Source organism: Rhineura floridana, chromosome 11 (assembly GCF_030035675.1).
Source record: "Rhineura floridana isolate rRhiFlo1 chromosome 11, rRhiFlo1.hap2, whole genome shotgun sequence".
Lineage (NCBI taxonomy): Eukaryota > Metazoa > Chordata > Lepidosauria > Squamata > Rhineuridae > Rhineura > Rhineura floridana.
Window position 1 is genome coordinate 19,648,033 of NC_084490.1, and position 14,612 is coordinate 19,662,644.

Consider the following 14,612-nt stretch of genomic DNA (forward strand, 5'->3'; position numbering starts at 1 on the left):
TCTTCAGAAGCATGCTGGCTCTTTCAGGCATTGAACTCTCCATTCCTGGTGTTGCTACTTTTCTTTTCTAAATGGTTTTTATTAACAATAACATCAAAAATACAACCAATATCACATAAATTATATTGTGACAACATAATGTTTTATCCAACATTCCAAAATGATATAAAAAAAGACAAATTTTGAACAAGAAAAAGCACAGCTTTGGTTGACGCTTTGTCCATTTTGGAGCACAGGGCAGTTTAGCAAAATAAAACACTAAAACGTTTATAAAAAACAATTAAAGCATAATGAAAATCACAGAGTTACAGTAAAAATGCGAACAGCAGCTGTAAATATCTATGGGACCACCCCTGAAAGCAATACACTTTTTTATGTAAACACCACAACCAATATAAAGGTCTTCAGTTCATTTAAATATTTCAACTGTAGGGGCAAACCAAATGTTGCCTGGGAGGAGGAGTTCCATAGGCATGGTGCAACCACCAAGAATACACTGTCTCCATGTTGATAATATTAAGATATCACAAAGCTCCCATAACCATTTATATAAATGTTTCTTCTTCTGCAACTTAGCAGCTACAGTTATGTTTGATATCATAATTGCCTTTTCTTTAGGTACATGATTTTTTGTTATTCCTAATTAAAAGTTTTTTTTGTGTGTAGATGCAACAGTTTTGGCTATGGCAGATATAAACTTACACAACAATTTATGTACTGTTCCAAAATTTCTGTATCGTCACCATATATTTCCATATAACTTAGAAAATGTTTCCTACACTTATCTGAATCCATCCCATGACAATTATTAATTTTGGCTGGAGTAAAAGAGTAGCAGAACAGAGCTTCAAGTAATTTTCTTTGAATGGGTTACTACTCCCCCATCTGTCCCTTTAAAAGCAGCATGAATGGAGGCATTCAGCAGGTGAAGCATTTCTTATCACTGCAATATCTGTGCCTGCTATATCTTTTCCTAGCACATAGCTGTTAAAGGCAAAGTAGCAGTGCCAGATAAACAAGAATGGCAACTCTAATTACCCCACCTCCCCCACACTCCATGTCAAAGATTACCACTTTTTTTTTTGCTCTGGCCTGAAGTGCTAATGCTCATGTGACCCTGGAAATCAGTTGTGTAGAAGCTGAGATTGTGGTTGGTCACTGGGGAGAGAAATGTACCCTGTACATGCACAGGAGCAAATTCTTGATAATCACTGGACATGTTCTAACTGGTGAGTTCTGCTTCAAAACAAGCCAGGTATGGGGGACCTGTGGCTTTTCAGATGCTGCTGCACTCCAACTTCCATAATTCCTGATCAACAGCCAAACTGGCTGGGGCTGATGGCAGCTAGAGACCAACAACATCTGGAGGATCACATGTTCCCCACTCCTGCAGACTAAAGCTCCTGTTTTAGAGGAGCTCTGATTACATTGATGTGGCCACTATGAAGTAAGCTGGTTGAGGACTATAGTCTAACAATCTCTGTGTGGCTTGCGAACCATCATTATGTCCCTTCTCGTTAAATGCAGCCACTAGGTTCCAAACCAGACTTGGTTAGCTCAGTGGATCCACCGTGCTGGTCCAGGGTCCCTTTACTTGGCTTAGTTCTTCTGATGCTTCTCGTCCCAGCATGCTTCAGCTATGAAAAGTAGGGCTAATAAAAGGATGCAGGCCCCGATCCCAAGTCGCAACGAGTTGGCTGTGGTGTAATCAGTGCCCTGGCAACGGGAATCTTAGAGAAACCAGAAAATATACATCAATGTGAAAAGACATTCTCTTTGTAATTTTTCTAAATAGTTTTCAGTATACAAAGGATTTAAAAAACCAAACCAAACCAAAGTGATTATGGTATTTCATTGATCGCTGGGTAGCCTGAGAACTCTCCCCATGAAGGTGGATGCTCCTTAAGCAGATGGCAAATTAAGCAGCGAATGGGGCATTAGCGCAATAGGAGCCATCCTGAATCTGTTTCCCTAAGTTGGGTTTCCTTAGCAGCATTAAGTGACAAGGGCACGCCATCCTTTCCAAAGGGGCTTACTCCCAGATAAGTGTCCATAACACTGCAGCCTAAATCGTTTGTGGTAATATAACACAATTCATTGAGGATAAGGCTATTGATGGCAACTAGCCATGGTGGCTATTCTCTCCCTCAACTGTCAGAGGCTTCTGAATATCAGGTGCTGGAAACTGCAGGAGGGGAGAGTGTTCTTGCACTCAGTTCTTGCTTGCAAGCTTCCCATAGCCATCTGGTTGGCCACTCTGAGAACAGGATGTGGGACTACCTGGACCACTATGATCCAGCAGGGTTCTTCTTATGTTATGTTCTTAATCTGAAAAAAGCAACATTCCAGTGGCAACTGCAACACTAAACCCATCGTACACTAACGCTTTACTTAATTGAAAGCACTTGTGTGCAGGGGGAAAAAAGAACCTGTGAAGTCCATGTGTGGATCATCATGTGAAACCATTCAACAGGCATGCATCTTTGCCACATGTTCACATACAGAAAAGCCACAATTGTGCATCCCCTGCAAGTACAAGCTATTCAACACACATGCATGTGTGATTGGCTGTCTTGTTTTTTTCTCTGCAGAGTTTTCCATGTAGGAAAAACAGTAACATAAGGGAGATATATAGCATGACCTATTAGCTAGAATACCAGTGACTAGCTGTGGATAGAGGTCTAAGTGGTAAACCTGGTTTTGCTCCTTGGGACTGCATTAACAGAGGAAGGAGGGAGGGAGAGATCAGAATCTGGCAGGTTACAGTACATGGCTGGGAGGCTACATTTTGCTTCCTGGGCCATAAGTTGTACATGGCTTCTGCGCAGGCATCTATCCACTGATTTCGTGCATGGTATGGTGGTGTAGCGGTTAAGGTGCTGGACTACGACCTGGGAGACCAGAGTTCAAATCCCCACACAGCCATGAAGCTCACTGGGTGACCTTGTGCCAGTCACTGCCACTCAGCCTCAAAGGAAGGCAATGGTAAACCCCTCTGAGCCTGTGGCCATTGCCACATCTTGTGGCAGTGAGGTTCATCAGTTATGTATTGTGTGAATCCTTTTTATTTTTTGGTCTGCCTGAATTTATTATCAATCAATTTCACTGGGTGGTTGCAAGTCCCACTATTATGAGAGAGGGAGGAAACCATCTTTCTTTCCACTTTCTGCTTCATGATGATGATGGGTTGCCTTCAAGTCAATTCTGATTTATGGCGACCCTATGAATAGGGTTTTCATGGTAAGCGGTATTCAGAGGTGGGTTACCATTGCCTTCCTCTGAGGCTGAGAGGCAGTGACTGGCCCAAGGTCACCCAGTGAGCTTCATGGCTATGTGGGGATTCAAACCCTGGTCTCCCAGGTCATAGTAATATTTCTGAAATGACAAACTCTCTAATGCAATCGTACAATGGTTCCCAAACTATTTCTCCCATGGAGCACTTGAAAATTGCTGAGGGTCTTGGCAGACTACTTAATGGTGTTTCTGCCTGTTGTGGCAATAGTAATATGCTACAGTAGACGCGACAGCCAGTGTGGTGTAGTGGTTAAGGTGTTGGACGACAAGCTGGGAGACCAGGGTTCGAATCTCCACACAGCCATGAAGCTCACTGGATGACCTTGGGCCAGTCACTGCCTCTTAGCCTCAGAGGGAGGCAATGGTAAACCCCCTCTGAGTACCGCTTACCATGAAAACCCTATTCATAGGGTTGCCATAAGTTGGGATTGACTTGAAGGCAGTCCATTTCCATTTTACAGTAGATACTGTGTTATTTTTAATTGTATTTTTACAGACATGCCATGGACCATCTGAATGAAACTTGTGGACCACAGTCTGGGAACCCCTGCAATTGTGCAATGCATTCTGTTAGTTAATTATTTGTGTGGACTTCTTTGAATCCAAGTAACTGACTGGGGAATATGCTTGTGTTTGATTCTCCAGCCAGTTATTCATTGCTCAACCTTGCCACATCCATACCCAATTGATTTTTAGATTGCAAGCTCCTCAAGACAGGGACCTGTCCTCTTACACTCTTTAAAGTACTATGCATATTGATGGTGTCTTTATCATAAATCTTCTAACTCTGTGCTACTGTACACTTCACCCATTGTCCTTGGACTCACCTTGTGTCCACACTTCGGTGTCATTGAGCCGATTTTCCCTATATTGGCAGCTCAGCTCTCCCTTGTTGATGTTAAGTGCATCTTCTGTGAGGTTGAAGCTGGCAGTCGTCCCATCATGCCAAGCTCTGGTTTCAGCAAAGAGCTGCCCTCCCTGGTAAAGATAGAACCAGCCCTCAGCAGTGGAAGGTACCGAGCAATTCACTCGATATCTCCCTGCAGAGTCCACCAACACCTCCTGGTAACTGGGGACCTTGGTTGCATCTGGAAGAGTCAATAGTAGACATGGGAGATGAGAAAACGGAAAAGTCATAGCAATGTCCTGGTTTTCTTTCTTTTCCTTTTAAAGCAAAGTTTGTAATCCTTGTGGTCGTAGATATGCATTCAGAAACGACAAGGTTATTACTTTGCAGTTATCACCACAAAGATTATGCGACTTTGCCATCATTCAAAGTTGCTGGCTATGGACTAAGCAGAACTCTCAGCACCTGCCAGGACACGGCAGAGAAATGACAGAGCAAGGAATGTATAAAGTAGGGGAAATGGCAATTCTATGTGATAAAATATGTGGGTGTTTCAAAGTCTGATCTTTCCCCAACTAACAGCCCCCCATTTTTTCTGGCCCTTTGTGCAAAATAAGGAATTCAACACTAAACGATACAAAAAGTGTAATCCCAGTTGTGGGATTGGGATAAATCAGACTTTTTAGTCAAATATGAATGCGCTTCAGTTAATGCTCATGCTTTTTGGTTCATAATTTGTTTGGATCATCATCTGCTTTTCAGGATTGGGAGTTCTAGAATATTGGTGGACAAAGGACATGGCTGTGACTTTTGCTAAGTCAAGGAAAACCTCCTGTGATATTTGGAATTCGCTGGAGTTTTCCATGTCCAAACAACATAAAAATACACGTCCATGAGTTTTAATGTTGAAACTGTTCCTGTGTCTTGGTTGTGGGTATATGCATGTAGACAGAAATATACATGCCCTCAACTGGTGTTATGTCAACATGTGGGGATGGGGAGCAGTGGGGAACAGTGTGCTGGCTCCATCCATGGGTTGCTATTCTTGTCACTTTCCAACTTGTGGAAGGTAAACTTCTGAAGTGGGGAGACTTCTGTACTCATGGAGGCTCTCTGCACATTTTAGAACCCTGGGAAATCAGTGTTCTAAAATGCATGGGAAACCTCCATTGATTAAAAAAAGTCCCCCTGCTTCAGGCCAGGGCTGTGGAGTCGATACGCCAGACCTTTGACCGACTCCTCTATTTTTCTACTGTCCGACTCTGACTCCTTCATAAACGGCAAATGTATATTAACTAGTAGTAACAAATTTACTGTAGTAAAATGGTAGCACAAGGCATTTCATCACCACCATGTGAATCCAGAGCTTGGAAAAGTTACTTTTTTGAACTACAACTCCCACGAGCCCAATCCCTGGGGCTGACGGGAGTTGTAGTTTTAAAAAGTAACTTTTCCAAGCTCTGGATTCACGTGGTGGTGATGAAATGCCTTGTGCTACCATTTTACTACAGTAAACTTGTTATTACTAGTTAATATACATTTGCCATTTATGAAGGAATCGGAATCAGAGTCGGTACATTTCTACTGACTCCGACTCCACCCAAAATTGCTCCCAACTCCGACTCCACAGCCCTGCTTCAGGCATGCACCCTCTATTAGCTGGAGGGTGCCAGGGACAGTGATGGGAGTGGCAGGGGGCTGGAGCTAGGTGCTCAGTCCTACTCCCCCCATATGTTTACTTAACTGCTAATTATAACACCGGAAGAGAGCTAGGTAGCTAGATACAGTAGATAGATCAGGGGTTTCCAAATTGTAGTCCATGGACCACCAGTGATCCGCAAGCTTCATTCAGGTGGTCCACGGCATGTCTGCATTAAATACACATATTGATTTTAACTGCATTTCACTGCTTCCTTTATTATTATTATTACTATTAACAACAACCACTTTCCTTTGCTCCTATCCACTTCCCTTCCTCTTATCCTCATCCCCTGCCTTTCCACCCAATAAGGTTGCCTACTTTTTTTGTGGCAAGGGTCCTTTTGCAGCTGTATAACGAGCAGAAGTTCAACAGGTGAAGCCTATCCCATGCCAGAAAAAAATCCATCTACTTAAAATTCTGTTTGCCACGCAACTGCTAAACACACAGAAAAAGAACAGTAGCTATTCTTTGCCCAAGATGTAGAGTTTCTCACTTAGTTCCTCACCGATAACTCTTAGATGCACTGGGTCACTGGCGTTTGACCAGATGAAGGGCTCTGAGGTGCTGTGGTAATAGCAGGTGTATTGGCCTGCATCGGCCATGGTGACATTCTTCAAGGAGAATTCAGCAGTGTTGGAGTCCCCTCGGGGGGTGACCTCTATCCGGAACTCCCTGGCCTGGTACAGGACAAAGTTGACTCCTGGTGATGGAGCCCAACAACGGATAGTCCAGTCCTGCCCTGCAAGAACCTCAGTACTGGGACTCACAGTGATGGATGGCTTGGGGTAATGGTCTGTGGGAAGGAGAGGAAAGCCTCAGGCCTTATTTCCTGCATGTATTATCATCAACATCATCATCAACAACAACAGCAGCATCTTTATTTCGTTTTTTACAAAGTAATACAAGGTGACTGAAAAATCATCATCATCTATCATGATCTTTTTTCTTTTTACAAATTAATACAAGGTGGCTGAAAAATATAAATAAAATTAAAAAACAAACTGCATAAAACAACAAAAAACAGTTCACAGTGAAATATGCAGCAATTTTAAAACAGCAGCAGAGAACATAAAATCAGAATCCCAAAACAGCCAACTTAAATAAAATTGTCCTCACAACAACCCAGTTAAACGTAGAAGTGAAAGTACTGGGCTGGCATCCCTTTGGAGTTTGTTTACTATCCTGGGTACCCCAGACAAAGAGGCCCTCTCCTGGGTACCCACCTGCCTGCCTTATCTCAATAGCAGAAGGTCAAAAGTCCTAGGCAGGCTCGGTGGTGTGGGGGTCCATGTTCTTATACCATATCATTTATCCATTCCTTATCAAGCCTGTCCTCAAGATCTTTTTCAATAAAGGCTGCCTTGAACCACCCTCATGAACCCTGTCTTACATGACAATAAAAATAGTAGTGGCAAACCTTTGGAAAGCCAAGGGATTCAAACATACTGTCTTTGTTGGTTTGTTTAAATTTTTATGTCACTTTCCCACATAAATATGTATGAAGTGGCACACAGAGCAACACAAAATGCAAATTAATACATCTTTACAATATCTATCAAATGGTAAATCATTTCAAAACATAACACAGCAATCCAACAAATAATTATGATGATGATTGATTAATTAATTAATATAATGCTTACATTCCAAGATGGCTTCTAAGCTATTATATGAACATTATAACATTTTAAATCTCTCATAAAACAATAAATCATTGAAATACATCAATTACAGTAGGGCCCCGCTTTACAAGGATTCGCTTTACAGCGATTCGCTAATACAGCGGTCTCAATTAGATGCAATTAGATGAAAGCCCCACTCATACGGCACTTGTTCCGCTTTTATGGCGGTTTTGGGGCATTGCACACTATTCTATTCAATGGGTTCTGCTTTACAGCGGTTTTCGCTTTACAGCGGGGGTCCGGAACGTAACCCGCCGTATGAGTGGGGCCCTAATGTAATGAGAAATATAATGCACATTCCAATGCAATCACATGTAAAAAATAATGCAACCAGTGAGCCACTGCAGGGCAGTACTATACCAAATGGCAAAGCTTGGAAAAGTTACTTTTTTGAACTACAACTCCCATCAGCCCAATACAGTGGCCATGCTGGCTGGGGCTGATGGGAGTTGTAGTTCAAAAAAAGTAACTTTTCCAAGCTCTGCCAAATGGTACAAAAACTAACAAAGCATATAAAAATGTTCATAGAAGCTAAATATTTTAAATGCACACAGTTCCTAGCAGCTTGATCATATATTATAAAATACATAGCAATTAATAAATCTACACTATAAAGTGCATATAGAGTTTTAGAGTGCACACATTTCATAGCAGCTTGATCATATAAAATGCTAAAAAAATCACCTCACAAAAATGTCTTCGCAGAGAGCCAGTATTCTGTCAGCAATAGATGGCTTTGTTGCAGCTAACTTCACCAAAATGACATTCTCACACATGTTGAGGAAGCAAACTAGATTATGCCACTAAACCTTTCCATTAAGATCATGTTCCCTACCCATTGACCATGCTAGAAGGAGCTGATAGAATCCAACAACCTCTGGAGGGCCACATCCTCCTATCAGCCAATCATTAGTTAGTCCTTCACAACCATAAAGCCCTGTTCCTAGATCCATCACAGTCCTATTGGTTCTTGCATCACCCTCCTTTCGTGTGCTGCTTTTGGCCTAATATTGCCTTGCTAGTCTGGTAATTCAGTTGTGTGGCCCAATACTTACCCTCTGTGATGTTTGCAGGGCTGCTGAGTGGGGAGTGAAGGGACTTCCCTGCCTCCCAGATCTCATAGCTGCAGTGGAATTGCTCACTGGGCCCAAAGCTGTGGACTGCAAAGGTTACTTTGGATTGAGTGGGCAAGGCTTTCTTTTCAGCCATGGGTTCCCGGCTTGGTCCCTGATATAGGTAGAACCAGCTGCCCGCATATTCCTCCTGAGCTGTACATTGAAGACGGTGCTTCCCATGTACATCTGGAGCCTGGAGCCAAAAGATGGACGGCTTTGGCAGGGCTAAAAAAGAGAAGGACCAATATGCAACGCCCAGGAATACTGATTCAAAATCCCAAGTTGTTCAGCATCATTTTACATTGTAAAAATCATTTATTTGTTTTGGTATTTTAAATCTGTAAACTGCTTGAGAGAAATTTGATTCAGTTTGCATTTCACACTGAATCTATCAAATTTGCACTTTCTGAAACAATATGAGAACCGAAACACAGTCCTTTTAAATTTGCACATTGTTTGAATTTTGCAGTGCAGTTTGCCAGCCAAGCAATGTTTGCAAAAACGCATATGTTAGCAGAAAGTGTCCATCAAAGGAACACACGAGTGAAAACATGCAAAAATGCATTATATGATGAGAAATGGCTTGCAAAAACATGCACATTAGTCAAAACTGCCTATGAAAATGTATTTATTAGGAGAAATTTGCACTAAAATGTTGGAGAGTTTTCATTAGGATTTTTTTAAATTGCAAATTGCTGCAGGAATATAGAGAACTGAATTTAAGATTGGAAAAATGAGAAACAGAGAACTGAAATTGACAGATCCTTCCATCCCTACTTGGCAGAAAGGCTGTATATCAATGCAACAAGCAAGCAAACAACATACACACTATACATTTAAAGCACATTCCCCTCCCACAAAGAATCCTGGGAACTGTAGTTTACCCCTCACAGAGCTACAATTCCCAACACCCTTAACTACAGCTCCCAGTATCCTTGGCACGGGTGGGGAATGGCTTCAAATGTATGGTGTGTGTATGTATGCAGCCCAAACTCTTCCCCCACATCCCCCTCAGGCATCAAAAGCATCTTGGGATAGTCCTGTCCACTCTCTTCATCCCGGATAAGCTTCAGTTCCAGAGTTCAATGCCCCTTTTGTCAGGTGTTCAAGAATTGTCCGCAGAGGAATGGTTAAAGTTCCTCAGGAGATACCTCCTCCCACCCAGTAAAGCTGAACTATACTCACAGATCGTAAGCAGCAAGAAGGGGAGAGTAACAGGCATCCTTAGAACAGGCACAGAGTCTTCAAATGAGAATTTGAGTGCCTGAGCATCTCAGCATATAAATATGATGCCCAGGAAATGATGACCCATCATCAGTCATAATGGGGGGGGGCAAGGCTGGGTTGGAGAGAGAGGGAGAGAACATAAAAGGACAGTTCCCTTTCTGACAAAGGCAGGAAGAAATGGCTTCTGATTTGACATTTTCAGTCACTCTAGAAATATATAATCAATTTCCTCAGTTGAGCAAAAACCCTGATGAACGATATTCCATAGTCAGTTAATTTTAAATCTGTAACTGTAATCAGTGTAATTTTTAAACAGCCCTCCCTGCACAAAAGTAATATTTTTGGCTTTCACCCCTCGTCTTCTAACAGGTGGCCACAAGCAGATATGACATTTTCGCACTAAAGATTTAACTGTTCAAGTAAACAGCATCAGTTAGATCCTCCATGTTCAAGAGTAGTCTACAATTGTGCACTAGGGTTCTGAGGACAAACGACAGAGGTGGCCATTGCTATCATGCCCTGCTTGTATGTCCCCACCCCCACTCCAAAAGGGACTGGTTGCTGCTGGAAACAATTCTGAATTAGATGGATATTGGTCTAATTCAGTGGTGCCTTTATTGGGAAGGGCTGTAGCTTAGTCCTATAACATGTGCTATGCATGGAGAAGGTTCAACACTTGGCATCTCTCGTTTAAAGGGTCAGGTAGCTGTTGATGTCCTGGGATCATGGAGAGCTGCTGCCATACTGGGATAATGGGCTAAACAGCCTGACCGTCCAGTGAGATAAATTGGTGTCTGGCTACAAGAAAAAGTGTCTGGCTACATGTATTAAGGCCCTTCTGTTATGTTCTTTTGGCCACCTTCACGTAGGACTATAATATATACTAACAGCGATCTCAATTTTCTGAGAGCCAGTCCTTATGAAGCCAAAATTACACCATCCAGAGATCAACAGAGATCAACAGGCTTGGAAGAAACTCAAAGACGGGGTTGCCAACTTTTTTGTGCCTGTGCACACATATGCAAACTGGAGAAACTGTTGTGGGCACACACACACACCATAGCCAAGCACACACCATAATCTATTATATTGGCTACCACAGAATGCTTCTTTCAAACCCTATTTCAGTGAGGGAGGGAGTGCAGCGGGTACCAGGAAAAGGCCCTAGGGGTTGCATATGTGCCCATGGGTGTCATGTTGGTAACCCCTGTCCAAAGGTTTGGGGAAGTACAAAACATTTAGGGGAGAAAAGGACCACTAAGGAATGGAAAAAATACCCCAAAACTGCTCAGTGAGGACTGAGTATGTTCCGTGACTACAGTATGCTGACTGTCTGTTGGGGGTGGGAGAAATGGAAAACAGGGAGAGGGGCATGATATTGTGTATTCTGAAGGAAGGAACAGTTGCTGACTGGAAGAAAGGAGTCCTGCACACTGCAACATTATGTTGCAGGTCCCTCTTGTGTAGGTATTATCCCAATTTTAGACATGGAAGAGAGAGAGAGAGAGAGAGAGAGAGAGAGAGAGAGGCTGTGAGTGAGCACACTACAGCAAAGTGTTTCCATTGGCCACACCTGGAGGGGGAATGGGTTGATCTGCCAATCAGTTGCGAAATCTCTGAAGCAAATAAAAAAACACACACTCAGACTGATCCCACCAGGTTCTACAGTAAAAAGGGGTGGGGTTTGACTAGCATTGTGTGCCCGTTTTCAGAAAAGAGAGGTAGAGATGCACTGGAACCGGCAGAACAATAAGTGTGTCTCTACCCAGCGGGAGAGATACTTCCCAATACATAATGATAATGGAGCTTGAATTTTGTGCAATGGTTCTGCCCCACACCAGGGGTTCAGTCTGGGAATAGAGGTTCTCTGGGTAACTTGAGCCAGCTGTAACACATCTGGTGACAGCAATGGGGCTCCCAAGATGCAAAATGTAGCTTCACACTCCAGCGCTACTTTAGGAATTAACTAGATCAAACTAGTCTAATTCTACATTAGGAGTGGGGAACCTCAGGCCCAAGGGCCAAATGCCTGGCCCTTGGAACTCTGACAGGGCTGTACACTCTCTTCCTTTGCCTCCCAAGTGTTTTTGCCTGGTTGAAATGTGTCCTTGACCTCGGTTATCTGGATGGAGGATAGAGAGGTGTGTTTGTTATGTGCCTTCAAGTCGGTTACGATTTATGGTGACCCTATGAATCAGCGACCTCCAATAGCATGTTATAAACCAGCTCATTCAGATCTTGTAAGTTCAGGTCTGTGGCTTCCTTTGTGGAACTGATCCATCTCTTGTTTGGCCTTTTTCTACTCTTCTGTTTTTCCCAGCATTATTGTCTTTTCTAGTAAATCATGTCTTCTCATTATGTGTCCAAAGTATGATAACCTCAGATTCATTATTTTAGCTTCTAATGATAGTTCTGGTTTAATTTGTTCTAACACCCAATTATTTGTCTTTTTTGCAGTCCATAGTATGCGCAAAGCTCTCCTCCAACACCACATTTCAAATGAGTTGATTTTTCTCTTACCCACTTTTTTCCTGTCCAACTTTCACATCCATACATAGAGATTGGGAATACCATGGTCTGAATGATCCTGATTTTAGTGTTCAGTGATACATCTTTACATTTGAGGACCTTTTCTAGTTCTGTCACAGCTGCCCTCCCCAGTCCTAGCCTTCTTCTGATTTCTTGACTATTGTCTTCGTTTTGATTAATGACTCTGCCAAGGTATTGATAATCCTTGACAAGTTCAATGTCCTCGTGATCAACTTTTGTTGTTGTTGTTATATGCCTTCAACTTGATTACAACTTATGGCGACCCTATGAATCTTTTTATATATATATATTCATAGGGTTTTTTCATTGTAAGAGGTATTCAGAGGTGGTTTACCATTGCCTTCCTCTGAGCCTATGGCACCCAGTATTCCCAGGCAGTTTCCCATCCAAGTACTAACCAGGCCTGACCCTGCTTAGCTTCCGAGATCAGACGACATTGGGCATGTTCAGGGTAGTATGGCCATAGACATTGTCAACTTTAATGTTACATAAATCTTCTGTTGTCATTACTTTCGTCTTCTTGACGTTCAGCTGTAGTCCTGCTTTTGTGCTTTGCTCTTTAACTTTCAACAGCATTCATTTCAAATCATTACCGGTTTCTGCTACAAAAACCAAAATTCCGGTTTGTTGCTCCACCCAGTTTTGCTTCTGGCCCTGCCCAACACTGGCATGTGGCCTTCAGAAGGTTGTCCTGAATGGAATGTGGCCTTTGGACTGAAAAATCTTTCCCATCCCCGTGGATATTTTAGAGCCAAACTGAATATTTTTATTCAACAGACTGGTCGTGTCAGAGGGGAACTGAACATGATATTATGTCAAAAACTGGAGTCTTGCAGTCAAGTGAGGTTGAAAGCTTCCTTATTTCCAGACCCAGAAAGTCCCTGATGACTCAAAGGAAGCAGGTGCTGTTGTGTTACTAGGGATGACAGTGTCTTTGGCATTGGCTGGAGAAATGGAAATATGGCTCTTTAGAAGAAAAATGGCCCCTAATGTTTAATTACAGAGAGGTTGAGAAGCAGAAAGCAGAGAGTAGGAATAAACGGACAGTTCTCCCAATGGAGGGCTGTAGAAAGTGGAGTCCCTCAAGGATCGGTATTGGGACCTGTACCTTCAACTTTTTCATGAATGACCTAGAATTAGGAGTGAGCAGTGAAGTGGCCAAGTTTGCTGATGACACTAAATTGTTCAGGGTTGTTAAAACAAAAAGGGATTGCGAAGAGCTCCAAAAAGACCTCTCCAAACTGAGTGAATGGGCAGAAAAATGGCAAATGCAATTCAATATAAACAAGTGTAAAATTATGCATATTGGAGCAAAAAATCTGAATTTCACATATACGCTCATGGGGTCTGAACTGGCGGTGACCGACCAGGAGAGAGACCTCGGGGTTGTAGTGGACAGCACGATGAAAATGTCGACCCAGTGTGCGGCAGCTGTGAAAAAGGCAAATTCCATGCTAGGGATCATTAGGAAAGGTATTGAAAATAAAACAGCCGATATCATAATGCCGTTGTATAAATCTATGGTGCGGCCGCATTTGGAATACTGTGTACAGTTCTGGTCGCCTCATCTCAAAAAGGATATTATAGAGTTGGAAAAGGTTCAGAAGAGGGCAACCAGAATGATCAAGGGGATGGAGCGACTCCCTTATGAGGAAAGGTTGCAGCGTTTGGGGCTTTTTAGTTTAGAGAAAACGCAGGTCAGAGGAGACATGATAGAAGTGTATAAAATTATGCATGGCATTGAGAAAGTGGATAGAGAAAAGTTTTTCTCCCTCTCTCATAATACTAGAACTCGTGGACATTCAAAGAAGCTGAATGTTGGAAGATTCAGGACAGACAAAAGGAAGTACTTCTTTACTCAGCGCATAGTTAAACTATGGAATTTGCTCCCACAAGATGCAGTAATGGCCACCAGCTTGGATGGCTTTAAAAGAAGATTAGACAAATTCATGGAGGACAGGGCTATCAATGGCTACTAGCCGTGATGGCTGTGCTGTGCCACCCTAGTCAGAGGCAGCATGCTTCTGAAAACCAGTTGCCGGAAGCCTCAGGAGGGGAGAGTGTTCTTGCACTCGGGTCCTGCTTGCGGGCTTCCCCCAGGCACCTGGTTGGCCACTGTGAGAACAGGATGCTGGACTAGATGGGCCACTGGCCTGATCCAGCGGGCTCTTCTTATGTTCTTATGTTCTTAGGTT

The 14,612-nt window shown here is 42.8% G+C and overlaps 1 protein-coding gene and 1 pseudogene across 1 annotated transcript; both read right to left on the minus strand.

Annotated features, from left to right (window-relative positions):
* Nucleotides 1–1,234: 1,234 nt before the first annotated feature.
* On the minus strand, nucleotides 1,235–9,862 carry LOC133366643 (alpha-1B-glycoprotein-like). Its single transcript, XM_061589960.1, has 5 exons — nucleotides 9,826–9,862; nucleotides 8,581–8,865; nucleotides 6,349–6,636; nucleotides 4,122–4,382; nucleotides 1,235–1,730 (listed from the first exon to the last, which is right to left on the minus strand). Exons 1-5 carry the CDS (start codon nucleotides 9,860–9,862, stop codon nucleotides 1,600–1,602), a joined length of 1,002 nt encoding a protein of 333 aa, XP_061445944.1. The 3' UTR covers nucleotides 1,235–1,599.
* A 2,904-nt stretch (nucleotides 9,863–12,766) lies between these two features.
* On the minus strand, nucleotides 12,767–12,885 carry LOC133368158 (5S ribosomal RNA; annotated as a pseudogene).
* Nucleotides 12,886–14,612: the final 1,727 nt, after the last annotated feature.

Excerpts from the sequence above, each read along its gene's own strand:
- LOC133366643 (XM_061589960.1), bottom strand. The coding sequence starts at position 9,862 with ATGCCTGTTACTCTCCCCTTCTTGCTGCTTACGATCT. Across the intron at positions 4,383-6,348 it reads AGTGCATCTAAGAGTTATCG|ATGCAACCAAGGTCCCCAGT; the intron begins GTGAGGAACTAA and ends TGACTCTTCCAG. Across the intron at positions 1,731-4,121 it reads CACCGAAGTGTGGACACAAG|ATTCCCGTTGCCAGGGCACT; the intron begins GTGAGTCCAAGG and ends GGTTTCTCTAAG.